Source organism: Sebastes fasciatus, chromosome 12 (genome assembly GCF_043250625.1).
Source record: "Sebastes fasciatus isolate fSebFas1 chromosome 12, fSebFas1.pri, whole genome shotgun sequence".
In the NCBI taxonomy this organism is placed as follows: domain Eukaryota; kingdom Metazoa; phylum Chordata; class Actinopteri; order Perciformes; family Sebastidae; genus Sebastes; species Sebastes fasciatus.
Genome location: NC_133806.1, coordinates 22,773,913 through 22,801,151, shown reverse-complemented (window position 1 = coordinate 22,801,151; position 27,239 = coordinate 22,773,913). Strand labels below are relative to the sequence as shown.

Below are 27,239 nucleotides of genomic sequence, written 5' to 3'. Positions count from 1 at the left end.
CAGCTGGTCGTGCCTGGAACACCTCCCAAGGGAGGCGCCCAGGAGACATCCGTGCTAGATGCCCGAACCACCTCAACTGGCTCCTTTCGACGCAAAGGAGCAAGGACTCTACTCCGAGTCCCTCACGGATGACTGAGCTTCTTACCCTATCTCTAAGGGAGACGCCAGCCACCCTCCTGAGGAAACCCATTTCGGCCGCTTGCACCCGCGACCTCGTTCTTTCGGTCATGACCCAACCCTCATGACCATAGGTGAGAGTAGGAACGAAGATTGACTGGTAGATCGAGAGCTTTGCCTTCCGGCTCAGCTCTCTTTTCGTCACAACGGTGCGGTAAAGCGAATGCAATACCGCCCCTGCTGCTCCGATTCTCCGACCAATCTCACGTTCCATCGTCCCCTCACTCGCGAACAAGACCCCGAGATACTTAAACTCCTTCACTTGGGGTAAGGACTCATTCCCTACCCGGAGTAGGCAATCCATCGGTTTCCTGCTGAGAACCATGGCCTCAGATTTAGAGGTGCTGATTCTCATCCCGACTGCGTCACACTCGGCTGCGAACCGATCCAGTGAGTGCTGGAGGTCGCAGACCGATGATGCCAACAGGACCACATCATCTGCAAAAAGCAGCGATGAGATCCTCAGCACACCGATCTGCAAACCCTCCTCCACCCGACTACGCCTCGATATCCTGTCCATGAATATCACGAACAGGATTGGTGACAGAGCGCAGCCCTGGCGGAGGCCAACCCCCACCGGAAACGAGTCCGACTTACTGCCGAGGATCCGAACACAGCTCTCGCTTTGGGCGTACAGGGATTGGATGGCAGTGAGAAGTGCCCCCCTCACCCCATACTCCCGCAGCACCCCCCACAGTATCTCCCGGGGGACCCGGTCATATGCCTTCTCCAAGTCCACAAAACACATGTAGACTGGATGGGCATACTCCCAGGCCCCCTCCAGGATCCTTGCGAGAGTGAAGAGCTGGTCCGTTGTTCCACGGCCAGGACGGAATCCGCATTGTTCCTCTTCGATCCGAGGTTCGACTATCGGCCGAACCCTCCTTTCCAGCACCTTGGAGTAGACTTTACCAGGGAGGCTGAGCAGTGTGATACCCCTGTAATTGGCACACACTCTCTGGTCCCCCTTTTTGAAAAGGGGAACCACCACCCCGGTCTGCCACTCCTTAGGCACTGTCACCGACTTCCACGCGGTGTTGAAGAGACGTGTCATCCAAGACAGCCCCTCCCCACCCAGAGCCTTCAACATTTCTGGGCGGATCTCATCAACCCCCGGGGCTTTGCCACTGTGGAGTTGTTTGACTACCTCAGTGACTTCCACCAGGGTAATTGATGATGGTCCCCCATCAGCTTCCAGCTCTGCCTCTACCACAGAGGGCGTATTGGTCGGATTCAGAAGTTCCTCAAAGTGCTCCTTCCACCGCCCGATTACCTCCTCAGTTGAGGTCAACAGTGTCCCATCCTTACTGTACACAGCTTGGATGGTTCCCCGTTTCCCCCTCCTAAGGTGCCGGATGGTTTTCCAGAAGCACTTTGGTGCCGACCGAAAGTCCTTCTCCATGGCTGCTCCGAACTCCTCCCACACCCGCTGCTTTGCCTCCGTCACGGCAGTGGCTGCTGCTCTTCGGGCCCGTCGGTACCCTGCAACTGCCTCCGGAGACCTCCGAGATATCCCGGAAGGCCTCCTTCTTCAGTCGGACGGCTTCCCTGACCACCGGTGTCCACCACGGTGTTCGAGGGTTGCCGCCCCTTGAGGCACCTAAGACCTTAAAACCACAGCTCACCGCCGCAGCTTCAGCAATGGAAGCTTTGAACATCGTCCACTCGGGTTCAATGCCCCCAACCTCCACAGGGATGCCAGAAAAGCTCCGCTGGAGGTGTGAGTTGAAGATCTCTCGGACAGGGGCCTCCTCCAGACGTTCCCAGTTCACCCTCACTACGCGTTTGGGCTTACCAGGTCTGTCCAGAGTCTTCCCCCACCCTCTGACCCAACTCACCACCAGATGGTGATCAGTTGACAGCTCCGCCCCTCTCTTCACCCGAGTGTCCAAAACATGCGACCTCAGATCAGATGATACGATTACAAAATCGATCATCGACCTTCGGCCTAGGGTGCTCTGGTACCACGTACACTTATGAGCATCCTTATGTTCAAACATGGTGTTCGTTATGGACAATCCATGACTAGCACAGAAGTCCAACAACAAACGACCACTCGGGTTTAGATCAGGGAGGCCGTTCCTCCCAATCACGCCACTCCAGGTGTCTCCATCGTTGCCCACGTGCGCGTTGAAGTCTCCCAGGAGAACTATGGAGTCCCCTACTGGAGCCCCATACAGGACTCCATTCAGGGTCTCCAAGAAGGCCGAATACTCCGAACTGCTGTTTGGTGCATACGCACAAACAACAGTCAGAGTTTTCCCCCCCATAACCCGAAGGCGTAGGGAGGCGACCCTCTCGTCCACCGGGGTAAACTCCAACATAGTGGCACTCAGCCGGGGATTTGTGAGTATCCCCACACCCGCCCGGCGCCTCACACCATGGGCAACTCCAGAGAAGAATAGAGTCCAACCCCTATCCAAGAGTACGGTTCCAGAACCGAGGCTGTGCGTAGAGGTAAGCCCTACCAGATCCAACTGATAGCGCTCCACCTCCCGCACAAGCTCCGGCTCCTTCCCCCACAGAGAGGTGACGTTCCACGTCCCCAGAGCCAGCCTCTGCCGCCCGGGTCCAGTCCGTCGAGGTCCCTGGCCTTCACTGCCACCCGTGTGGCAGCGCACCCGACCCAAGCGGTTCTTCCCGCTATCATCTAGCACAATGTTATTCATACTCACCAATATGTGCTTGATGGTGTATCTCAAAAACTAACGGCTGGCACAGTGATATTACATGACTTGTAATATGGATGGATGGATATAAATTCCCTTACAACTTTTCTTTCGCTCTGTGTAAAAATCTGTTTTTGTATGTTTGTGTCCAGTCTCTAACACATTCATCACCAAAGTTATTAGTTGGTCTTTAGCTGACTCCATCTGTTGACTGTCAACTGATGCAATAGGAGGCAACTGCTAAGAATTACTGTAGCGTAGCGCTCACACTGTCTATATTTATACACAGACTGGTTTCTCTGAAACACACACACACACAGTTTTAGCCCACAGGAATTAATTTTTTTGCTCCCGAGTGAACAACTTGGAAAATTTCCCGTAAGAACCTGTTATAGGATAATAAACAACTTCATCTATATTCTAGGTCAGCGTCATGCGAGTAGTTTTTAATCTATAGACTGATCCAGACATGCTGTATAACCCATACATGTTTGTGTGTTTACATATGAATATGGGTGTGAATCCCTCTCTCTTCCTATCTACTTCTCTTTTAACCTATTTGAAGAACTGGCTGTGTAGACGTCCTCCCTTTCTCCCCTCCTGCCTACTAATTCATCTTCCGTACGGGTGACACTAACAGTCCAGGGTACAATATGGCTTAAAATTGGCACATGGCGAGGGCACGCTGGGTCAAAACAAGACAAACGCACACACGCGCACACACACATACAAAAGGGGATGGCAGACGGGACAGGGGTAGTGCATCTGCTCTTTAATTAAAATGAGAGGGGGGCCCGCAGACAAGGCCTGAATCAGAATGGGGCCCATGTGCGCACACACGCACACACAAACACTCAGACACACACACACACACACACACACACACACACACACACACACAGACAGACCTCTGCTGTTGGTCCATGAGGCCAGACTGCACCCTACTGAAAATGTGAGAGACAGAAAGGTGGGAAGGAAAGACAGAAATATAGAAAGACATACACAAAAAAGACAGATAAAGAAGGGCGGAATGAAATAAAAAGTAGAAGTATACAGTATTCAACACAAAAATATATAAAAATGTAAATGGAGAAAATAGAGCAAGGTACTTTGTACCTCCTCCAAGCCTAGAATGAATGAAAAACATAAAGACTAAACTTTTTCTTGTCAACAATTACTTATGTTACAATCAGTGGATTGAGGTCAGAGGTCAGCATTGTCTATTAAACATTACCTCCAGGGCTGGACATTTTTCACAGGCGTGCTTTAACTGTTCTGGTGTTAATGACCTGACAACCTAAAATGTCTGCTGCTTGAAAGTCAATCTACCTCCTCCACCCCTTCACTTGTATTGAGAGGTGAAGTCCCTTCCCTTCCGGTGTCCCTTATGGGACTTTATTTTGAAAAAAAAAATATGTACAATAGTCAATCATTTTTTGATACCGTTTGAATTGTGGCATAAATTACACATATGATGTTGATGTGTCAATTTAAAAGAGAATTTTGCAAGTGAAGAAAGTCGTGGTTTGTCGTAGTATCATTTAGTTTTGTTGTGAAACCGCTCAGTGAACTACACCTCTCGTCTCGCACAATATAGCTAACTTAACTATGTTCCACGCACGAATGAAACTTTATCTTTCCTGATGTGTTTTATCCAGCGACTCCTGGTGTTTTTTATCAGCTGGGAAGCGAAAAAACGAGCGAGACCACGTTGCTCCGGTGAGTTCATCCCAGTACGAAACACACAGGCATCGTAGCTTCAGCGAGAGAAGAGTCACTTGTGTGACTTTTGGGTGTGTAGTCTTTCTAATTACGTATTTTCAGTCTTATACTTAAACAGTTTTACAACAAAACTGCGACTCTCTTTACTTTTAAATTGAAAACCATATGTATGAGTCAAATTGATTGTCTCTCTCCGTTGACTACCGTACATATTTTTTCCACCGGAAGGAGGAGGGACTTCACCTCTCTATATAAAGGACAGGAACTGCAAAGGCATGGACTGTACATCCTCATATTTGAAACGTCTCCTTGCAGAACACACTAGAGAAATCTAAGCTTAATGATCTGGTACGGTGCAGTAATCTCAGGGAATAAGGGAGTAATCTTAACATCTCAGTGGGTTGACGTGAAAACATCAATCTACCGCGGGATCTCCTATGCCGTTTCAGTGTTTGGATCAAATCTCTCCTTTGGTCTCCGTCCTCCTTTTGATTGGATCTGTTTTATACAAAAATATTCACTTACTTTTCAAAACTGTACAATATCACTAGACTTTAGAAAATCGCACAAAAAAAGCTTCAATGCCTTCATGGTGGATACCAGAAGGCAAATGTAAAAATAAAGAAATATAATGCGGCAGGACGGAAAAGAATCCCTGATCAGAGAATATTTCAAAAGAAATGATAGAAGAGCAATAGAGATGGAAACGGATATACAGCACTTACTATAATTTCACAACTCTGAGATCGTGGTCACATTGATGGTTACTGCGTAAGTGTTTCATTTCATGCATCAAAGACAGAGTTTTACAGCCAAAGTATATGGATATGTTGTTTAAAGGCAGCATAACGCACTGCATAATGTACTGTATAATGCGTTTTAAATGACGCCACCAGTTTCTCCAGTAGTTCATGAAACCCCTCGCTTTAAACTTATTTTGATCCAGACATTTGCAGTAGTGAAAGTGCATACATCCAATGTATGCGTACGTGTAATTGTGTAAACGCGTGTTTCCCTGCAGGAGTGTGTGCTTATACGTGGTGTGTGTGTGTGTGTGTGTGTGTGCAACTGAATCCATAGGGTCTCTCTGGGGAATGTCTCTCTGGAAGAGAGTCAAACAGAGTGAGCAGGACCCCATATATCTACCGTGACTAACAGGATTAAACCTGACTGGGTTGGGAGACAGATAAAAAAAAAAGAGGGGTGGAGGCAATGAGAGAGAGAGGGAAAGAGAGAGAGAGAGAGAGAGCGAGTGGGAGAAATCAAGTTCTCCTCTTTCATACCGATGAGAGGAAGAGAGAAGAAGAATGAAGTTATGAGTATCAAAAAGAGGTGGTCAGGAGGAGGAGGAGGGCCAAAAGGGGAAAATGATCAGAGGAGGATGATCAGTCTGGCTGAGACGATGGGGAAAGCAGTGTGTGTGCCCTTTCATTTGTGCACATGCAGAACGTAGTTTGTGTATACCTATGACTGCAGTTTCTTCCTCTACATGGAAGAGTGATGCTCCCTCCATTAGCCCTGCGGGGCAAATATCCACCTAACCCCTCCCTTGAGCAATTTAAGAGCAATTTAGAAACGCTTTCACACTTTAATGCCCTTAAAACTACTGAGCATACACACACACACACACACACACATAGACACGTACTGCAGGGAGCATGAAAGCAGAAAGCACAGGTCAGCAAGATGTGCTGTTACTAATCGTACAGCATCTAATATTAGATTAATATTTAACGATATTACTCAACTAGAAAGAGAGAGGGAAAGAGAAAGAGAGAGAGAGAGAGAGAGAGAGAAAGGGAAATATAAAGCCTATTTCCTACCGCATCCCATGCTGGGTAAAATATGTTTTCCATAAGCCCGTCCTCTGCAAAGTGTGAGCCCCGCTCAGCTGGGTTTATACATTAACACCCTGCAAAAACTCATTTACCACAAGCACTGCAATCTCACTTAACACAACATTTGTAGATGTTATATTACTCGATACGGTTTGGATGCCACCAAATCTTCTGGGAGTGTTTAGATTATTTTTCTGCAGGGATTGTAGGCTCCGAAAAACTGTTGTTAACTGTTGTGAGATTTTGCACCAAAGAAGTGCAAAAATTAATCAGATTTGCTTACCAATGCATTTAGTAGTCGTTACTACATTACAGGGTCCCATGGGTGGGAGTGGCGTAGCAGATGGTGGAAATCAAAATAAATAGTCAAGACAGGAGAGCGTGATTTCCCAAAGTGCTGCTCACTTATGGAAGTACATAAGCGCTGTCAGTAAAAACCTCACAGTCAACAGGAGGTATTTAAATGACAACAACTGGAAGACTGACACACGTCGCCATCACAAATTTTCCAAAATGTAAATGTTTTCACCACACATTCTGTGGCTGCTACTGGACTGGCTTTTGAAAATAATCATCTATCCGTATTGTAGCACAATAGACAGAAATAAGAGAGAGAGAAAATGTTCTTAAACAGGACATCCTGATTCCACCGGGGTGACATCCACTCTGCTAAAGAGCCCTACAGGTTAGAGAAGAGGGCTTACACCGGTTCCTGAGGACAGCTTTAAAAAAAAAATGTAGATGAAAGTGAATGAGGAGAACCCTGCCAGAGGTGTGACCTAGTCAACCGTGCTCAAGTCCCATGTCGGTGTAAAGCAGAGAGACGCAAGTAAGTGGAGAGCAATTTCCGCTCCCTGCTCGAAGCATTCTGTAATCACACTGCTCCCAGGTGCTGCAGGATTTCTATCTGCTCTTCCCCACTCTGTTTTTTTTCTCCTGCCCATGCAGAGAAACAACCTGTTCGCTCTATAGCAGGACTTGAAACAGGTTTAGTTTGTCACATCAACGGTAACAAAGTGTGAACGCTGCCCTGCAGTTGCACTGCGGGCTGTTAGAATGTGTTCCTTGCATTCAGATGCAATGTAAAGTGAAATTTGGAGGGTGACATGAATGCAAACAAAGTCAAGTGGAAATGTAGATTCACCTTGGGCATGCAAAGACACATGCTCAAGTTGGAAATGTTCCAACTGAAAAATAAGCTTTTGTCCCAAGTCACCACCACTCCCTTAATGTAAAGAGACGGGAGCAAAAAGGAAGGAGGCCAGGAGGGAAATAAGTGAATCGGTTTGAGTTCCTAGTAAGTCTGATATGTCACACGTACACAGACACGCTCCACACACATGGAGGAGGACATGTTATTACAGCAAGTGTCTGCACTGTCAGTGAGAGAACACCTCCACGGGCTGTTTATGGCTGTGGATGTGTTTTAAGATGTACAAAAGAAAACCAAGGGTCCAAGTCTCAGACGTCCGTGATTCGATACATTATTGCCACACAAAATATCGTGATGCTATGCTGTATCGATTGTTTCCCCCACCCCTATTGACATGGCAATTTGTGTATTTGGTTGTCTGACTGCACTCTTTTTTGGGTTGCGATAGCCTATTCATTTAACATTTTATCTTTGGTGATTTGATGCAGATATGAAGCTTTATATGCTTACGATGTGTTTTCTGTTGCGTATGTAATGGTTTTAAGGTTTTACGGTTATGATTTGGGCTGTTTTTTTATTGAATTGGACTGGTTTTAAACTGTGATTTGGTCTGGAAAAACTGTCAATCTGATCTGGCAACACGCTGCCCTTGAGCCAGGCATTCGGCCTTTCGGTGGACAACAGCTGAAAGTGGTCACGCTACAGTTCCTAGCTGTGAATGTGAACCAGAGTGTTGCTGTAATAAAACCAAGTGCTCAGTTGACTTTCCCTGGATGAATAAAGGTTGATAGCCTATAAACGCTGATGACTGATACAAACACTCAGAGAGATTATATAGCGCTTGTAGCCTACACACAGTATATGCCGAGAGGAATCTGAGAGAGGAACTGGAAAGTGGAGATACTATTATAATGGGAATAAATCAAGCTGCACTCTGGGGCTTGAAAATGAAACCTGACGTGGGCCATAAATCTTGAGGGGTGTAAATAAAGCGGGACCAGAAATTAGATACTAGAACTTCGATATTAGATGACACCGCTACACCAACTCAAAGATGCTCCTCTTTTTAACCTAAGAAAAAAATCTACAAATGACTAACATGCTCCAAGAAAGAGGATGATAGAAGATAGAGGGAGAGAAAGATTTAAAGAGAGCAAAAAGGAAGGGGCAAAGACAGAGAGTAATACTGACAGCATGAGAGAGAGGGAGAGAAAAAGACAGGGATTATGGGTACTTTTCTTTTGCCGCCTCATCACAAACAAATAAGCCGATCGTCAAGCCAGGCAATTAATATTCAAGGAATTAGTTTTCTTTTTTAAAGAAAGGGGGAAGAGGAGATTTAGATTCTTTTACCCCTTTTGCTGCGTGAGGATCCATTTTGTGAGCTTAGGCTGTAAACAGCTTGAAATCACTTTGACAGCCTGCTCTATCTCATGGAGTACACACACTCACACACACAGAAATACATACACACACACATACCACGGGGGATTTTAATTTCAACCTGTGAAATTGTAATTGCCTCTTCTGTAAAAAAAAAAAAAAAGGCAAAGGATTGTGGGAGAGCTGAGTGCAAACTCTCAAGTATCAGTTCTGCCAGTCAGCCAGTTCTTTTTACCTTTGTTATCCATTTATTGATTCATTAATTTTTGTTGTTTTCACTTGTTTTAATTGACTTGTTTTCCATTCTTACCTTTTTCTTTTTTTGTGCTTTCTGTTTGTGCCTTTTTCCTCTTCCTTCACTCTCTCGCTCTCACACTCTCCTGTGCTCCCGATCTGTTTGTCTCACAGTGATGAGGCGAGCTGGCAGAGCTGACATTAAATTAACTGGAGCTGTCAAGAAAGAAGAAGGGGCGGCCAGGAGAGGAAGAGGAAAAGAGAGAGCAGGGAAAAGAGGAAGAAAGTAAAGAGGAAATGAACAAGGAAGAGAGAGCGAGTGATAAAAGAGGTAAAAACATACCACGGGGCGGAAACCCCCATGACACACAAACGTGATGAAAATGTCTTAAGGGCACTTGGATGCCATTATTATTTTTCTTCCTTTGTTAATTTTTTTATTCCCGACTCCTTTTGCTGCGAGGCCGCCCTGTGAATCACTTCTCAACTCTGTACATGTGATTGTTGTTCTGCGACGCGTCGGGAGAGACCGCCCGGCTGCCACGCTAACCTGTCAGCAAAAGCTACATTCAACTCGGAAAACAAAAAAGAAAATCTTCCAATGCAGAAGGCAAAACAGGCATGAAAGGCTGGCGTGTGTGTGTAATTAGTTGTGATATTAAGTCATTTCTAACCTGTGACAGCTCTACTCTCTCGCTCAGACACACACGCACTATGAGGTGAAGAGGCGCCTATTAAATAACAGCTCCCTCTTATCAGGGCTTTACAGTAAAAGTGCTTAAGCTATATGACTATGTGCACACCAGAGCTGGAAATTAGCACCAGCCACCAGCCAAATGCTGGTAAAGTGGCTGCAAGATTTGTTTCACTCACCAGCCAAAAAAAACAATGGTAATTTATTGAGTCAGACACCAAGTCTGTATTTTTTGTATGCGTTTTTTTACCCGTCATCCGATAAAAATTGTTACGGACACAAACATTGCACACTGAGTCTGATGTGTTTTACTATTCTCTTCGTTGTAAAAATTCGTAATACAAGACAAAACTGAATTAATTACGAGGATGCAACTGGATAGTGCTAGTCCCAAACGGGGCTAATAAATGAATGACATCAGTAAGAAGCTAACGTTTAACTGCCGAGAGCGCAATCGCTCACTAATATCTAATCCATCTTTAAATCCCACATCTCTGTATTCTTTTATTTCTTTATCGTAAAGTGCTTTGTGCTGAGAGACGGAGTGAATCAGTTTATCAGATGCCATTTTGGATGATGACGTTTACACGGATGAGTGGCTCCGAGTGGTCAAACCCTCTTTTGACTTTTGATGGATGAAAAAAACCGCAGAAAATCAAAACTGTTCCGAAAACTTAAATCGCGGACGAAGGTTTCGGAGTCGGTGTGTAAACGTGATTAACACAACGTGAGGTCGTATTTCTTTTTAAACGTGCAACAATTTCGGACGAAAAATACGGACTTGGTGTGCCTTTAAAGGCCTTTAAACTGTATTTTTCCAAAACCACCTGCAGAGTGTGTAAATCTGAAAAGGCTTGTTTGTGTTTCAGTGTGTATGGGGTTAACAGAGCTTTTGCAAAATGATGACCTAAGGTAGCCCACTGAGGGTCTCACTGTTTCTGTAAAGGCTTGTATATACTCCCAAACGGAGGCATACATGGACAGTTATGTACACCACGGACGTGGAGTAGTTTTGTTAATACTCTCCGGACAGGTCAGCGCAGCAAATTGCCGGTACGCGTATGTCTGCACAGAGAGTACACCCTCTGATGACGAAATTTACGTCACGTACTCACAGACGCGCGAAGTATAATATACGTTTAATCATGCATTTTAAACGTTGATAAAGCCGATTATACGGCACATCTGGTGTCATTAACCTATACTTTGTTAATTTTGTCAGACAACGTCGCAACCATACAATGATGATTTGGTCAGCAGGCTTTCTGTTCCACTCTTTACCAGATGTTGGCTGCGATGTGCAGTTTTGTTGTTGTTAAGTGAAAAGAGAGCAAAGTAGAAGCCGTGTTCATGTTATTCAGCTGTTTTACTGTGGACAGAGGTCTCTACAGAAAAACTACCTGGGAGAGCTAATCTGGACACAAGTGGTTTTCACATCGAAGGCGGCGTTTTAAAATGTAGACGTCTTAATGATATATAATGCAATAGACGTAATCTTAAAGCATACTGCCAAAAACTGACAATAAATGAGGAATGGAGAGATTAAAGAGAGATAGAGACAGATGAGAGAGGAAGGAAGATGTAAAATGTAGCAAAGTTAAAAAAAAGCACAGGAAGATGGATGATGTGCAAGCAGAGGAAGAGGGGGGAGAGAAAGAATTGATGGCCTGCTGCTGGAGAGCTGTTATGCAACATGCTGCGTTTCTCTCAATAAGCTACAGATGTCTCGATGTATCAGTCAGTGACTTTTTGTCATGATGTCACTGTCAGGGGACAAACCCAGTGAGCTTTGCTTCTCTCACAGATGATGAACAAGGCAGAGAAGATGATCAGGGCGGATTGGAAAGTCTGAGTGATCGTGATGTTCACCAGAGTAGGAACAGTCGTGTCTTACACAAAGATGCAGAGGGAGGGGGTGTTTAGTTCTTGATCTGTCAGTAATCATGAAGGCTCACTGCTTGCTCTGCAGTGGCCTGGTGGAAAAGTTCCTTCCTGGATCTGCCTATAGGCCTCTTTGGTACTTAAATGTGCTGGCATTGGTTTATCCCATAGACTGTACATATAAATGGACGACGCGTCTCCACTTACTCCTACTGTACAAAAGTGAAGCCAAAATATCCCGGATACAGTGGCTGCCATCCTGAGATTTTGACGTCATTTGGAGCCAGAGTCTGCGCAGTAGTGATCGTGGGCTGGAGTTGCGGTATTGAGGTCCCGCCCACACACCCGCCCGAGCCGATCCCAAGTCGAGCACGGCCATAGCTTGTTAGCTTGAGCTACCTAGCTGCTACGTTAGCACCATGGTAGCTGTTTGACTAGAAAGACACAACAACTCACCATCATATCTCTATAAATACATTTATGATCAAATTAACACATCTTCTATTACACAGTCTGGTGATGGTTATGGAAAGTTAAAGTTACATCTCCTCTCGTACAATTCCCGAGCCTCTGTCAATCCTGATGTCTCACATCATAGCATCAAATAACGAATTAAAATCAAACTTATCAGAAAAATTAACACTTGAACATACAGCAGTGTGATAACAACTGCTTAAAATGACAGAAACCATCTTTGGTACAAAATTATCTGATCTTTTTTAGTTTGGCCCATGTCCTATCTGCTAACATGGAGGGGGCGGGATTTATGACCTATACTGCAGCCAGCCACCGGGGGGCGATCAAGATTTTTGGGCTTCACTTTTGGGGAGATGTAATGTCGTCCATCTTTATATACAGCAAAAGCAAACATATAAATACAGTATATGTTGAAATGTGGTTTGCTGTAAATTTTAGGTTAGCACCTAAATATTTTCAATTGGTGCAGAATTGTTTCAGTGTAATTTTTCAGCCATATGTTGACGTTTTTCATGTAATGTTAGTTTTCACTGGTCAGACTGGGCAAAGTCTGCAATACTTTCTCTGACACTTCATAAAAATACAATGATTATGCTTGTGGAAAATAATAATAGCTTGGAAAAGAGCTTAAAAAGCTATTTCATATTATTTACACTGGCAAAGCCAGCTCATAATTTCATTTCTCTTTGCGGTTTGGCAGCATCAGAGATGAATTTGCTTGAGGGAGACCTCATTTCAAGCAGGCTGCAAAATAAGTGATTGACAGTTCTCTCTTTCACTCGAACACAAACACTGACTTTTCCCACACCTGACTGGACAAACACACCACGCGCTGGGCTGTCAGCGGTCTTAGCTGTTCACTTTCAAACTGGAATGGTTGCTGGACCTGTCAAGTTTCTCCTCATCTAACAACTAAAATAAGTTTTCAAATAAATCTGAAGCAAAAAGAAGTCATGCACTTGTATTATAGCCTATTTCCAGTCATTGTTTAAGAGTGTCAGCAGACAAGTCATTTCTCAACACTGATTCGTGAAGGACGTACATCTAGTTTGTCTCTGCAAGACTCATATGTACTCAGAAAATAATGCATTCTCTATATGTTGGGTAGAAGTTCATTTGAACACAATCATCAAATAAGTTTGATTGTAACACTTTCACATGATGCTTTTGAAGTCAAATCTGAGACACGATGCAAGTTATCAACACTTGACTCATCTAGCCATGAAATAGCCCATTCAGTCCGTAATGGTTGACTGTGATGTGGTTCAAACAGTGTGACATGTCTTCAATTAGTGCTGGTCGTCATTTGTCAGTCTCGGCAGGAAACTGCCAGAGGTCTCAGCCCTCGTGACTCTTGTTCTCTCTCTCTTGCATGTACTTTTATGGCTCTTTCTCACATAATAATTCCCTCCCCCCTCACGTTCACATCTCTTCCTCTTCCTTCCCTATCGCTCATTTCTAATTAGCAGCCAATAGATTAGTTCCACCATCATTTACAGGATCTGCTTACCCTGAGTGGAGTGTGTGTGAGTGTCTGTCTTTATATTTCCATCAAACATCAGCTGACAGCCTCCTTCCGAAGTCCAAACATGACTTCCCATTGATTTTTCCCTTCATTCTAAAGATTTTATGCCAAGGTCATATCACAATATCAGAGGGGGGCGTAATTGACTATCAGGCTACATAGTTAATGAATGGGGGCTGTAATTACAAGCAGGTTGTGTCAAAGTCTTAGGACACATTTAAGTAAAGGGAAAAAATATACTTACACAGAGTAGGAGCAACGTAGTTTTAAATAGATGTTCATTGCTATGATTTTAAAATTATTTGTTTTCACTGCCTGCCACTGTAGCCCCCACACACCATACACAGCTTTTCTAACTGAACATAAAACTGGTATACTTTTAGCAGTTTAAAGTGTGCTATTTTCATATGATATCTATTTTTAGAAAAACTATTTTCACGCTGCCACCTGATGCAGTAAGAGTCTATGGCAAAGCAAAAGTACCGGAAACAAAAGGTTGCTTTTGAAAGGCTAAATACCAACAAATATGGATTGAAGCAGAATATAGATGTTGTGAATGTTTTGAATGCCAAGCACGAGTCAGATTTCACACACACGGGATGAGAGAGAGAGTTGACAGACAAGACGATGGCGGAGGAAAAGCAAAATATTTCGGATTTAAACCCAATGCTAATCCGTGCGGAGGGCGTAGTGTTCACAGCGAAAGCTCGATCGAAGAGGCCAGACTCACAGCCATGCAACGTTAAAGATCAAAGTAAGCGCTCTGCCGATATCGAGCGTCATCTTTTCTTGTAAAATATCAAGTTTATTAACCAGTGTGAACAATTTCCTTACCGTGACATCCCTAGTGCGGTTGTATCGGAGTAGATTTACAAGTACATGAGCACGAGCATGAGTATGAGCACGAGTGTCGGCATCCCTACATAGCACTTTTATAAAACATGATCTGTTAAGAGTACCCAGCCTTAGATAATAACTCTTCTTTTGTACATCTGAGAAGGTTGCCAATAAACTTTAACAATGCAGTTATGTAAATGAGCATTGTTTCATGTGTGGACAACGCCACAGGAACACTTCACCATGGCAACAAAAGCAGCCCTTAGGAGTCTCATGCAATGTACAGTTATTTCCATGACAACATCATTAAAAGTGTCATGGCTGCCATCTGAAGTGCTCTAATCAATGCCATCGCTGTTTGATGAGAACTATTAGGGCTGAACTACTCAGATGGTTCATTAAGCTACAACCTGCTAAATGTCTTTCAATGCGGTAATGACTAAAGTTTCCCCTCACTGTTACTTCTTTGGCACTTCTTAAATGTGACTTGTGTGCCTGCCAACATCTCTCTCTCTGCTGCCTGGGTGACTTACCCTCTGAAAGGAGACTTTGAGTAGTTGAAGAGTTTCAGGAAAAGCTCTTCATTAAGTGTCCATGAATCCTGACAGTTCCCCCCATGAACTTCTAACATCATTTCAGTATTATTACTTCACAAATGCACCATATGTTTTTACGATTGAATTCACTCTGTTATGCAAACAATACACAACGGACACAAATGGTGCCACGAGACATTAAAGCGAGCCTTTTCCCCAAAGCGAAACAGATATAGTAATGTCTTTAAAACTGTCTTCAAACTAATAACAACTTTTAACACCAAGTAATATTGCAGTGCTGCCATGTCTCTGTGTGATTATTAAAGAGCTTTCAAGAACAATGCTGCTGTAGAGCTAAAATATTGACTTTGGTCCCCCGTCCCACTGGTGAATACAAACACCCCTTAACCGCTCAAAGTCAAAGATGTATAAGCCCATCAAACACACACACACACACATACGCACAAAGCACAATACCACACACACACACAAATACTACACACTAAAATAGAACTGGCAAGCCACCAAGACACTCAATAGAGCCAATCTCTCCCTCGCACGGCAGACTGTGAATTCCCAGTTTGCTTTTCAGCGACAACGGGGTTTATGTGCGTTTATGTGTGTGTGTGTATGTGTAGATAAAACACAGCAATCACTGAATGCAGGCACAAGGGCCACCAAACTAAATGCTTGGACGAAGCTGGCATGAAGACTCATGTACACACACACTCACATACATATGATTAGGAATGGATATGCTTGCCAAGTCATTTTCCCCTCTGTTCCAGAAGGCACTGAAGTGCTTAGCACACAGTGAACAGACCTCAGCCTATAGAAATGGAAAGGCAGGGTGAGACGGGGGGAAAAAAAGAGGGAAAGGGTGGGAGGTAGAGACAGAAAGCAGCAAAGCATGTTGGTCACCAAAATTGCAAAAATTAATTGGTCACACCCATGTGGGTTTGCATTTGCATCCACCAATTGTACTACCAGTCTAGTTGCAGGGAATTCGAAGCCTTTGTTTTTCCACAAATTTTTAGGTTAAGTGCAAATATTTCATAATCACAATCTATCCAGCTGCCTCCTCAATTTACAGCATGAATATACTGCCGTAATTATAGTACTGTGTGTTCAATGAGAGTTCAATTTACATGTTTCCACTCCCATTGCATAAAAATATTTTTTAACTGCTGCAGTAAAAAAAATAGCTCTGGTGATTTAATAAACTTATATTTACAAGGTTCGCATAATTGAGCTAAATATGACATAAGGCAGATGTTCTTCTGACAGGGGACTTGATGAAATAATGATAAAAGTCTGTCAGTATAAGATGTATTAAAAGCTCCCAGCTATTTTTAATTGTGCGACGTTTCGATCTAACAGAGATCTTCATCAGCTTTTAATACAGTGTGCGGATCTTTTGTCTGATTGGTTTGATTGTTTTGATCCAGCACCTGTAAAAGTGTTTTGGCTGAACGTTACCCTACACTCCAGAAAATGTATGCGAAAAAATATATGCGAAAAAAATGCAATATGATAGTTTTATTCACGAAAAACACAGATTCATAATTACTTCAGAATTCTTCATTGCACCCTGTGTTCCAGCCGCGTAGCTGTGGGCGGGCCTAGTTACACCCATTCGGCATTCGGGCCCAACCAATCAGAAGGCTTCCTTTTTTGCTGCATCATCCAGTGAATAGCAGTAAAGAAGCTGATTCAATTAAAGATAAGTGTACACTAATAAGTTTTTCACCTATATTCATTCTGCAGCGGCACACCCTGATCATTAATATCCTCTGCTTTCGCGTTTCACTGAGTGCGGGGCTTACAACACGTAACGTATGCGGACCGTTCGCAGAGCAGGTGAAGTGAAGATAATTGGTTTCATACATGCTCGGTATTGAAAAGTAGGCTATTATACTATTTGTAGAATTAGATTCCAGTGGTGCTGTATAGGATTATTTCCGACTTCTGTGATCCAAACATTTCCAACAACTCCAGAGTGAGTCCAAAAGTCTCAAGTTTATTGAAAAAATATAGATGTAATCATGTCCAAAATTCACATTATGCTTTTATCTAATGAAATATTCTGCTTCAATCCATATTTTTTGGTGTTTAGTCTTTCAAAAACAACATTTTCATTATGGTAGCGCACAGAAAGGGAGGCTCGCACAGGTATTAACAAGGAGGAGGAGGAGGCGGTGCATGTTGCGTATCGTGGAAATTCTGGTTTTTAATCGGGCCCAAAACTGCTGCATGGTTCCGGCTCTCCTAATGAAATAATGTCAGGGTTCAACACCAAGCTCTGTCATCTCTTGCTGTAATCAGGGTTAAAGGGTCATTTTTAACGTGACTGGGCATTTTGGTGCCGGTATACCTATACATAGGCTTGATTAATGATGCCGTTGCGTCTGTCAACTGTGTGTGTGGGAATCATAGATTGTATAAAATATGGATATAGTCTTCGTGACGTCACCCATAGGTTTCTGAAGAGACGTTGTGAAGCTCAAAGTCGATGGCTGCGGCCGTCACCATCACACACAGCCGAACTCCCGACTAATCCAAAAATGGTCAAAGAAGTGGGTCGTCACTGGAGCTGAGGCGGGCCCTCAATTATGCCTAAGTTTAAGCCTTAATATAATTTAAACATGCGAGTTGTATAAAAATTCACCCTCTGTACAGTTGTCATGAATGTGGATATTAGCTATAGAGACCAAAACCGCTTTTTGTACCGGGCTGTAAAAGTGTATTTCTGCTGTAAAGTTGGGCATTTTAACATGGGGGGTCTATGGGGATTGACTCTCTTTTGGAGCCAGCCTCAAGTGGCCATTTGAAGAACTGCAGTTTTTGGCACTTCCACGTTGGCTTCATTTCTCAGCACCGGAGGTTTCCCCTTGGTGTGAATATGTGGCCGCCGTGCCAGGCTATGCAATGCTGTTGATGTTCGTCTTGTTGGTGCCTGTAGCATTACGTCTCTATATGACGTAAGGCTTGTTTGATTAAAGCTGTGGTGCGTTCAGGCAAATATAGTTGTAATGGCCTATTTTGGTTAACATATGCATTTCAGAACCTATTAAATAGCTGATTGGTCTTGGCGGGCTAGGCCCACCTGACCTTCTATGTACCTACCCTCACTGTGATTTCTCTCTACGCCAGTGGTGCGTTCACTGCATACGGTTGAAGCAGCATGTAGAGCATGCTATATGCAAACTGTATACAGACAAAACAAACACACCTTGTATACTGTAAAGTAATGTCATATTCAAGGGCAAATGATAACTGTTAAAGGAAGGAGACAAGGAAAAGAAGAATAATTTCTTTCCTTGCTTCTCGGTTTCTCCAAACCAAAGCAGGGTCAAGGTGGCGGCTGCTAATTAGGGCAGTCACACACACACACGCACACACACACACACACACACACACCCACACACACACACACACACACACACACACACACATTATTAACAGGGCATCGCTTCAGCCAGGCCTCAGTTGTAAGGTGGTGTCAGTCACTGCTGTTACTGTGTGTCTGCCCTGAGGCTAAGTAGATCTCCTCCCCTCCAGCCACACACACACACACACACACATGCGCAATTATGTGCACACACACACTGCACAGTATTTTCATATTTTATGTCAGTGACTCCTGTGTCAATTAATGTCAGTGCTAAAATAAATGCGATGTGAAAGCTTTGATCCTGTAAATAATTTAATTGCACCGTCAACATTATTGTCTCTGTAATCTCACAAGAAGCCGCCGCTGCTTTGACTGACACGGAGATTGAAGTTGGTAAAATTCAGAGCTAAAATACACAGGCAGAAAAAAATCCGATATTTTTAATGGAACAGTTTTGAAGCGTGATGAATGACAGCACGGTAAATTGACTGAGCTAAATTGGGCTTAACCTGACAAACATCAACATTGTAATTATGTCAGGTTTTTCTCTCCATACTTTACTGATTGCTTGCGTGAAAAAAAGTGTTACACCCAGATAACAAACCTCATCAGGATCAGATATCAGCCAAAGCCTGGAATAAAAACCCCTGTTGTCTACAATTTTATTTATTTGCTTCCAGCCGTCGACAATACAGTTGCCTGAAACCAAGCCATCCACTCTAAAAGATCCCAAATATATGGTGTAATTGGAAAATTGGGGATTGTACGATATTTGTTTTATTGAAAAATGTCAAATTCTTGGTATGAATTCTGATATTCAAGATTCAATTTACTCCATACAACATTCACTTTATTCAAAATGAATGATTCATGTGTTCTCCAATATAAAGATATCCAGACGAACACACAAAGCAGAAGTTTCAGCGCTATCGGCTAAGTGGTGGATGCAGAAGTTATTGAGGAATTTACTTCGTTAGGCAGAAATGAAAAGGTCACAGTCTGAGTTGGTGGCTAATGAGAAGCTCTGTCAGCCACTACATGTTAGCTAATGTCAAGACCCTCTGTGTTAGCTACACTCATGCCAATTGTTGGCATCGAGTCAACGGTCTACCAATGAATGTGTATTTAATGAATATTTGACAACGCGTTTATTTGAACAGAACTCCTCTTCTGTGAAATGTAATCAAAAGTTAATTGTGTTTTCCTGAACTTTCGATCGGCTGAGTATGAACGATAATTACCAAACTAGAAGAGAAGGCCAGCTAGTTTTAGCTCTTGGATGTCGTATATTTAAGTAATAGCTCACGACAGGAAGTGGTATGTTGTAATTATGTCATAGCTTTACAACGAAGTAAAGCTTTTGACGTCAAGTCTAGCAACGTCAAGACACATTCCAAATTTAAATAGCTTTTATTAATGAATAATAATGTTCACAATAAAAATAGGCCTGCCTCGGCTGCCTGTACACACCAAGGCGGTTGCTATGGAATGTACACTAGGAGCTAGCATATTTCTTTTTTTCATTGATATATTTCATTATCTGGCTCTTTATTTACATTACCTGCATGTTGCTATAGCGTCAGTAGGATGACTTAATAACTGCTTGTACTAGGTTTACCTTTCTTTGTTAGGTGGAGGTGTGTTGCTTGGCGTGGCGAGGATGTTGCCCCTCTTTATCTTGTCCCCGAGTTTCGGTTGCCGATCCGCTTACGGCCATAATCTCTCCTTCGTGTCAAGACCCAGATCAGATCTGAATCGTGGCGCTGCGGAGGCAGTGGTTGGTGTATTTCTGCTGTGTTCCTGCTTGCTTGCATATTCAGGGCAACATTGTGGAACCTCTTTACGTAGCTCTGCATGTTGTTTAGCAGGTGGATTTTTATTTCTGGAGACGGGCACTGGTCTGTCCACTCCTCCATAGATGTTAACCTTTTAATGTTTCCATTTTGTAGCAGTTTTTGGCAGCTAATTTTGTTGCTTTGTATCTGTAACCGGTTCCGTGTTGGCGGAAGTGATCCCCTGCGACCCTGCCGCTAAGCAACCATGACAACACATTAGTCTGATGTTGTTTTTCTCAGGTGCGGAGTGATACTGAAAGTGCAAAAGAATTAGATGATTATAGATAGATTATATCACGGCTATGAACCAATCAGATTGCTTGATTTGAGCTACCCATTTGAGAGACATGAGATTACTGTATTGTTTTAATCAGACTGCTATACGGCAAATGCTGTCTTAACCTGAGAACAAGCTTTCTGTCGCCTTCTCTTCAGCTTTACACTCGTAATGGTGGTTTACACATTTTTAAATAGTTTAGATTTCCTTTAGATGATACAATTCCACAAGACTTTAGTTTGATCTACAACTCATTTTCAAAACAAAATCATGATTTATCCCCGGCATACTTTATTATGTTGCACTCTGCAGTAATGTGGCATCTCAGCCTCTTAAAAGTATATTGTCTCAAAACATAAACGCCCTTCTTTTGAGTACCATCGCCTCTCTTCTTATGTAAGCTAAACCACTCGGATGTTGAAACACTTAAATCAATTAAATTGGATGAAATGATAGATGTGAAATGACGCCGGCGAGCGTATTAATGTTCAACCTCCCGTGCATTCGTCTTGTGTCCAAAGTCGCTCCGTTTCGCATCAAAAAGGACGTCACGGTGCAGATGACAAATTGACAACAGCTGCAACTAAGACAAGAATTCAGAAACTCTTGCTTTTATTAGAAACAAGCGAAGTGAATGATGCGAAGTGAATAATGATCTCCTTTTCTATGGTTCCCGCCTCAATATTTCATAGTAAGTGATGATCTCCCAAACATAAAGGGTGTCGTTGCATCCATATTTCATTGGAGAACAATGCCGTGTAACTGACATACACAGTGAGGAAATGTGCTTACAAAGCATCAAAAGAACTGTCACAGTGTATGGATGGCTGCAGAATAATATGGGGCACTGCTGGATGGATGTAACAAGCTTCATAGCTACACGCATCATTTGATCACATAATACAAAGCTAGCGTGTGTGTGTGTCTATGTGTGAGACATGCTTCATTTGATCGGGTAATATAAAGCTTTGCCGTCTGTGTTTGTGTGCAAGTTTGCTTGACGCGCGTCATTTGCCCATATACTACAAAATTGCAGTGTGCTGTGAGTGTTTGTGTGTGTGACATGCACCCGCTAGGAAAGAAAAAAATGCCAGGGTACATGCATGTATCTGTGTGTCAACAGAATATGTGACATGCATCATATGCTTAGATAATACAAAGTGTGTGTGTGTGTGTAGGCTACAAACAGCGGTATGTCTAATAACAGGGCTTTCTGAATGAGAGACTGATGAGTCCTGTCACTCCTGAACCACACCGCTGCACGCATGCTGGCTTTCTGCTAAATTAAGCATTGGAGGAAACTACATCACACTACATCAGACAGCGCGGGCATGTACAGACACACACACACAAACACACCTTCTGACACAAAAACAAGCTCACAAACAAGCAGAAAGAGACACTTGTGACTAGGAATATATGCAGGGCATGAGTACACACATACACACAGATAAAAATGCACAGACAGAGACACGTGCCAGTGCAATGCGACACATAAATTGGGGCATGCATTATTAACTGTTGGAAATTCCAGAGCGCATGTTGGGACTGTTGTACCTCAAAAACAGAAAGACATTAAAGGGGAAACACAAACAGACTCTATGCATGACAACAACTGAGCGATACCGAGCGCTGTAAAGAGACGTGGGACTCTGCCGTATTAATTCTATAGGACTTATTTAATAGTAAGCATTTCAGCAGTTAATAATTTAATGAAACAGTCAGTAATTTCACACATGATAAATTGCATTTTTTCCTTTTATTAAACTGTTTTCAAGAAAAACAAAAACATCTGTCTCAATAATGACGATGTATATACACCACAAGTAGCCCACATAGTAACAGAGTACTTACAGGGTCAGTTCACCTGAATTACAAAAAAATGGGGGAAAAAGTCTCTTTCACCTCAAGTGGTGTCCGGCAAAGCTGCTCGTTTTGGGTACATTTTCCCCCTCTCCATTCTCCTTCATTGTATTGGGGTGGAAATAATTATGTTATAACTAATCAGATAAGGTAAAACGTACTTTAATTCCATTTGATTTTGACGTATGATGCAAAAAAAAACATAAAATGAAACAAACAAAACCAATTAAACAAAAGCACAACATATTAAAACATCTTCAAAAACAGAAGTTTGTTGAGTAGATCTGAAAAATATACTGTCCATGTCTCTAATTCAAAAATAAATACTTTGAAATGAAAGTTACAAATGATCTTTAACCAGAGTATTATACACACACTCCTTTCCACAGGATAAAATAACACGTACTGTAAAGCAAGCACAATTCAATCCATCAAAACAAGGATGGGCAACACACAATGTTTTTGAAATCTACATGCTCAAGTACTTCTAAAAAAATATGCTGAGAATCACTCGGCAGCTCAACGAGCTGAAAAGTGACTGACAGTTTCATCATCCTCCAGACTTTGTTCTGGTAGAGAAGACCAGAATATGTTTTCCATCAGCATCAATGGGTTGAATTGTGCTTAATTTATCTGTGAAACAGCTGCATACCGTAGACCCAAAAAACATGATCCAAAACACAAATGTACCAGTTTATGGACAATGTCAGACTGCAGCCGTCAGTGAACAATAGACAAAGCGTAGCATTTTTCCTGAAACGGCCTAATGTTCAACCCTTAGAATGAAACAGAAATATAAAACAGAATATGTACTTGAAATAGAGTCTAATTAAAATAGAGTGTAACTAGGGTGACTTTTATAAAACGTGTCTGTGCCTGCGGACCTGTCACTGCCCATGTGGTTATTCCTCCTTCAATGACAGAAGTAGACACTGACATCACTCTGTTTGGAGCAAATTGAGTATAATGACTGCACAGTGGTGAACTATGCCCTTTAATGAAAAATCTAACTGTACTAAAACAAGAGAAATCTCACAGAAGATTCATATAATCCTTAACTGCGTAGGTGTCACTGACTTTTTTTCTTTGGGTTCATTCAAAATTGAATAAGAACATGTGGAGTATGCTTCAGGGTATCTAAGGAGACAGTGAAACTCACTGTTTAAGCTCCGATGATGTCACTGTCCTCCCCCTTCTTCACGATGTTCTTCTAGTTTGCAGTTGCTGCATCAATCAGTACAGTTTCTCTACGATGAAGGCCAAAATGGCTGCGGCCAGAGTGAGCCCGATTCCCAGCGTCTTCAGTACTTCCCTGTCCAGACTGTAAGAGCCGATCAACAAAACAGATGAAGAAGGCATAGAAGAAGCAGGACCTTGCACGCCGTTGGCCATCTGTTCCTGTTGGGGGCAAACATACAGAAAGACAAATCAAAATCAAGAGAGGTCCTTTATTTATTATCACCCCAACACTGTTATAATAATAATACAATACTTCTTGGTTGCTCTGCTGATTTCAGAGAAATAAAGATTCCTGGATCAGCTACAGATATTCAGCCTGCAGTTATTCAATTAAAAACTGCATGGCACATGATATGAGGGTATCAGACTAGTCTCCCTGCTCATTAGGTGAATTAATCAAATCTTTTTGATGTTAAAGGTGCAGTGTGTAGGATCTGGCGGCATCTAGCGGTGAGTTTGCAGATTGCAACCAACTGAAGCTTCTCCTGTGTGCCGAGCGTGTAGAACTACAGTGGCTGAAGCAAAAACGTGAACGGCCCTATCTAGAGCCAGGTTTGTCCGTTCTGAGCTTCTGTAGAAACATGGCGGCCAGCTCTTTGGAAGAGGATTCGCTCTGTATGCAGATAAAAAAACGGCTAATTCTAAAGCTAAGTTCACACTACACGACTTTCAAAGTCATCATATCGCTGTACTGGTCACACTACACTAGCTGTCTTGTAATCGTGAGTCTTTAAGTCGTGGTTTTCACACTACTGACTGACCGGCGACAGGGGGGGGTCACACACTACAAGATCTTTCACCGGGAGGAATCCCCCGATGAGGTCTCAAGCTACGTTTTGTCACGAAAACGCGCGTGAGAAACACACTGTAAATGATGCGATATCATACGCAAGACACATTGCTGATGTTATTGTTGGCATGTGTTTACAAAATAGCCTGTTTCCACACTCTGTTTTTACTATTTATTCCTCCAGGTGCAGCAACAACTTTGGTCCGTGTTGCAAATGCAACTTATACAGTAAGTTCCTATTGTTACAGGCAACACCGATTTGCCACTAATCTGGGGATTTTGTTGGGGAGCTTCAAAAACTGTCGGGGAGCGGAAAAAAGGGCTTAAGTTGTGTAGTGTGAACTAGCTATAAGGTAACAAAAACACGTTTCATATTTTCAGGTGATTATACAATAAAGAAAACACAACTTATTAATATTATATTCCATTTCTGCCAAGATATCCCCCTTTAAAAAACACTTATTTCCATTAAGATAGCACGGATCCTCCTGTCAGGAAAACCACCATGTTCACCAGAGGCGCCACAATACGATATTATCACGATACTTAAGTCACGATACAATCTTATCGCGATTTTAAACATGTTGCGATAAGATATACTGTGATTTATTAGCTTTTTTTCAACTGCAGATTCTGCAGTTTGTCAACATCTGTTTTAGCTAATAAGATACAGTTTTCACTCTGTTCGTCTCAGAGTTTTCATTCACATATCTTGAGGTCAGAGGTTAAGGGACCTCCGCTGGCCACGCCAGCATTTCCTCGCCAAAATTTTGCATGATTTTGGAGCGTTATTTTGCGTTCTTCCCCACAAGCTAACATGACATGGTCGGTAATAATTGATTCCTTAGGTTTTCTAGGATACCAGTATTTTCACTCTAGCTAGGCCGTCAGATTGTTAAGAGGTTAATAGTGTATATAATAAATGATTGATATTGACGTCTGAGTATCAATACAATATTGCCATGCAATGTATTGTGATACAATGCTGTAAAGATTTATCCCCCCCCAAACCTAACTACTTGCTGCAGAGGAAGACAAACCTTCCCTGCCAGACCTCACAAGGAGTTAGCTGGGGACAAAATAGTTTAAATAGTAAAATCTGAAATTTAAAATCTCTTGTGATAATGTGTGAATATTCCTCCGATGCGTGCAAAACACACACAGACTCGCACACAAAGGCCCAGTCGGGCTTTCTCCCACACACTTGTGGACACAGAGATGGTTGCAGCTCATAGCACAAGTCATGTCCATAATTCATAATTAGGCGATCATGTTTAGATTAAATCAACTGGCCACAGTCACAAATCAAACAGCGAGACTTGACAGCGGAGTGGCCAGTGATCCAACGCATCAAATGTCTGTAATCAGCGAGTTCTGTTTAGTCTTAATGTGCTGGACCATTAAAAAGACATCCACCACTGAAGGGAGGTGACAGTGAAAGATGGGAAAGAGCAACGCTGAGAAGAGTGGAGGAGGAGAAAGAGAGAAACTGTCAGGAGGACAGGAAGAGGAGGACCAAATTCAGATTGTGTGTGTATGTTTTTAATAAATACTAAAGTTTATTTTGCTGCATCGATCGATCAAATCACAATCTACTCATTCCTTGGTTCTTCATTAAATAGCCATTCATGTGAGGTGGTATATGACTATCCTTCATGGATCATTGCTGCTGATCATTATAAGAAATACATCTATTGATGCCACTCGATATTAGGATCTGAAATTACAGGGCTTTATCATTTCTTCCCCTTTCCTGGCTCTCTCATCCTCTCAGCTTCTCTCTCCATCTGCTTTCTCTCTACAACTCAGTTTCATTTGGAAATTACAGCCACAATAATAAAAAAATAATTTTAAATTCACTGCTTATTTCAATATGTTGTGGATGAAATCATAACATAAACAACTAACATAAAATCAGCCATTTGCTCATGCAAATGAGTGCATTTCAATTACGACGCCATTATCTCTGTGTAAAGCAATTAATGCAGTTTTGTAGTGATCCAATTATTACAGAGTGCTGTCTATTGAATCAAGCTGAAGTCGAGGAAGGTGCACGGTGATGCAGTTACCTAGGTGAGCTTGCTTGAGAAAATAAGAGTTAGCTCACAATGTTAGCAGAGCTCGAGATGGTGCTTGAGTTAATCTCTCAGAAGCACGCAATGTTTCTATAACCAGTACAACTTAACATACGACTGCTTCCTATAGCAACATGGAATATTCAGTCAGAGTGCACAAGTGTGCACATAAAGCAAATATTGCTTTGGGCTGAATTTGAGGAGTTTGTGTGTTTGGCATGTCGCCAATAGTCAAACGTGAAAACTTTAACAATGCACATGAAGCTGCATACTGAAACGACACTAAAAGCAGCGGTGATGAGAGCAACATCAAAAATAAGCTGTCATTTTTTATTCGTTGATGGCGTTAATATAATTCACAGTGAATACTAATAACCAGCCCTATTTCTCCCTGACCTCCACCCTCCCTCATTGATCATCATTCTGTTTGATTACACATTTATCACGTTTTATCTTAATGTCAGAGTGCAGACCTGTGGTGCCGTTTCACGCAAAGCCAATTGATTACTAAATAAATTAATAAATAATCCTGCACAAGACGTGGCTCTTTTAATTTGAGCATTAAACATATTGAATAGGAGAACCAACACTTGTCGACATCTCTGATTGGAGTGGAAATCGATCTGGATGACCTTGTGTC

At 42.6% G+C, this 27,239-nt stretch overlaps 1 protein-coding gene and 1 long non-coding RNA gene across 2 annotated transcripts in view; one reads left to right on the top strand and one right to left on the bottom strand.

Annotated features, from left to right (window-relative positions):
- Window positions 1-27,239, top strand: part of LOC141779406 (uncharacterized) — a 110,684-nt gene that overhangs the window by 46,931 nt on the left and 36,514 nt on the right. The window contains exon 3 of the long non-coding RNA XR_012596285.1: window positions 9,351-9,507. This is a non-coding gene — a long non-coding RNA (uncharacterized LOC141779406). The remainder of the gene's footprint in view (window positions 1-9,350; window positions 9,508-27,239) is intronic.
- cdkal1 (CDK5 regulatory subunit associated protein 1-like 1) overlaps window positions 22,719-27,239 on the bottom strand; it is a 270,114-nt gene continuing 265,593 nt past the window's right edge. The window contains exon 15 of the mRNA XM_074654216.1: window positions 22,719-23,893. Within this exon, the coding sequence (XP_074510317.1) occupies window positions 23,729-23,893 (165 nt within the window). The 3' untranslated portion in view covers window positions 22,719-23,728. The remainder of the gene's footprint in view (window positions 23,894-27,239) is intronic.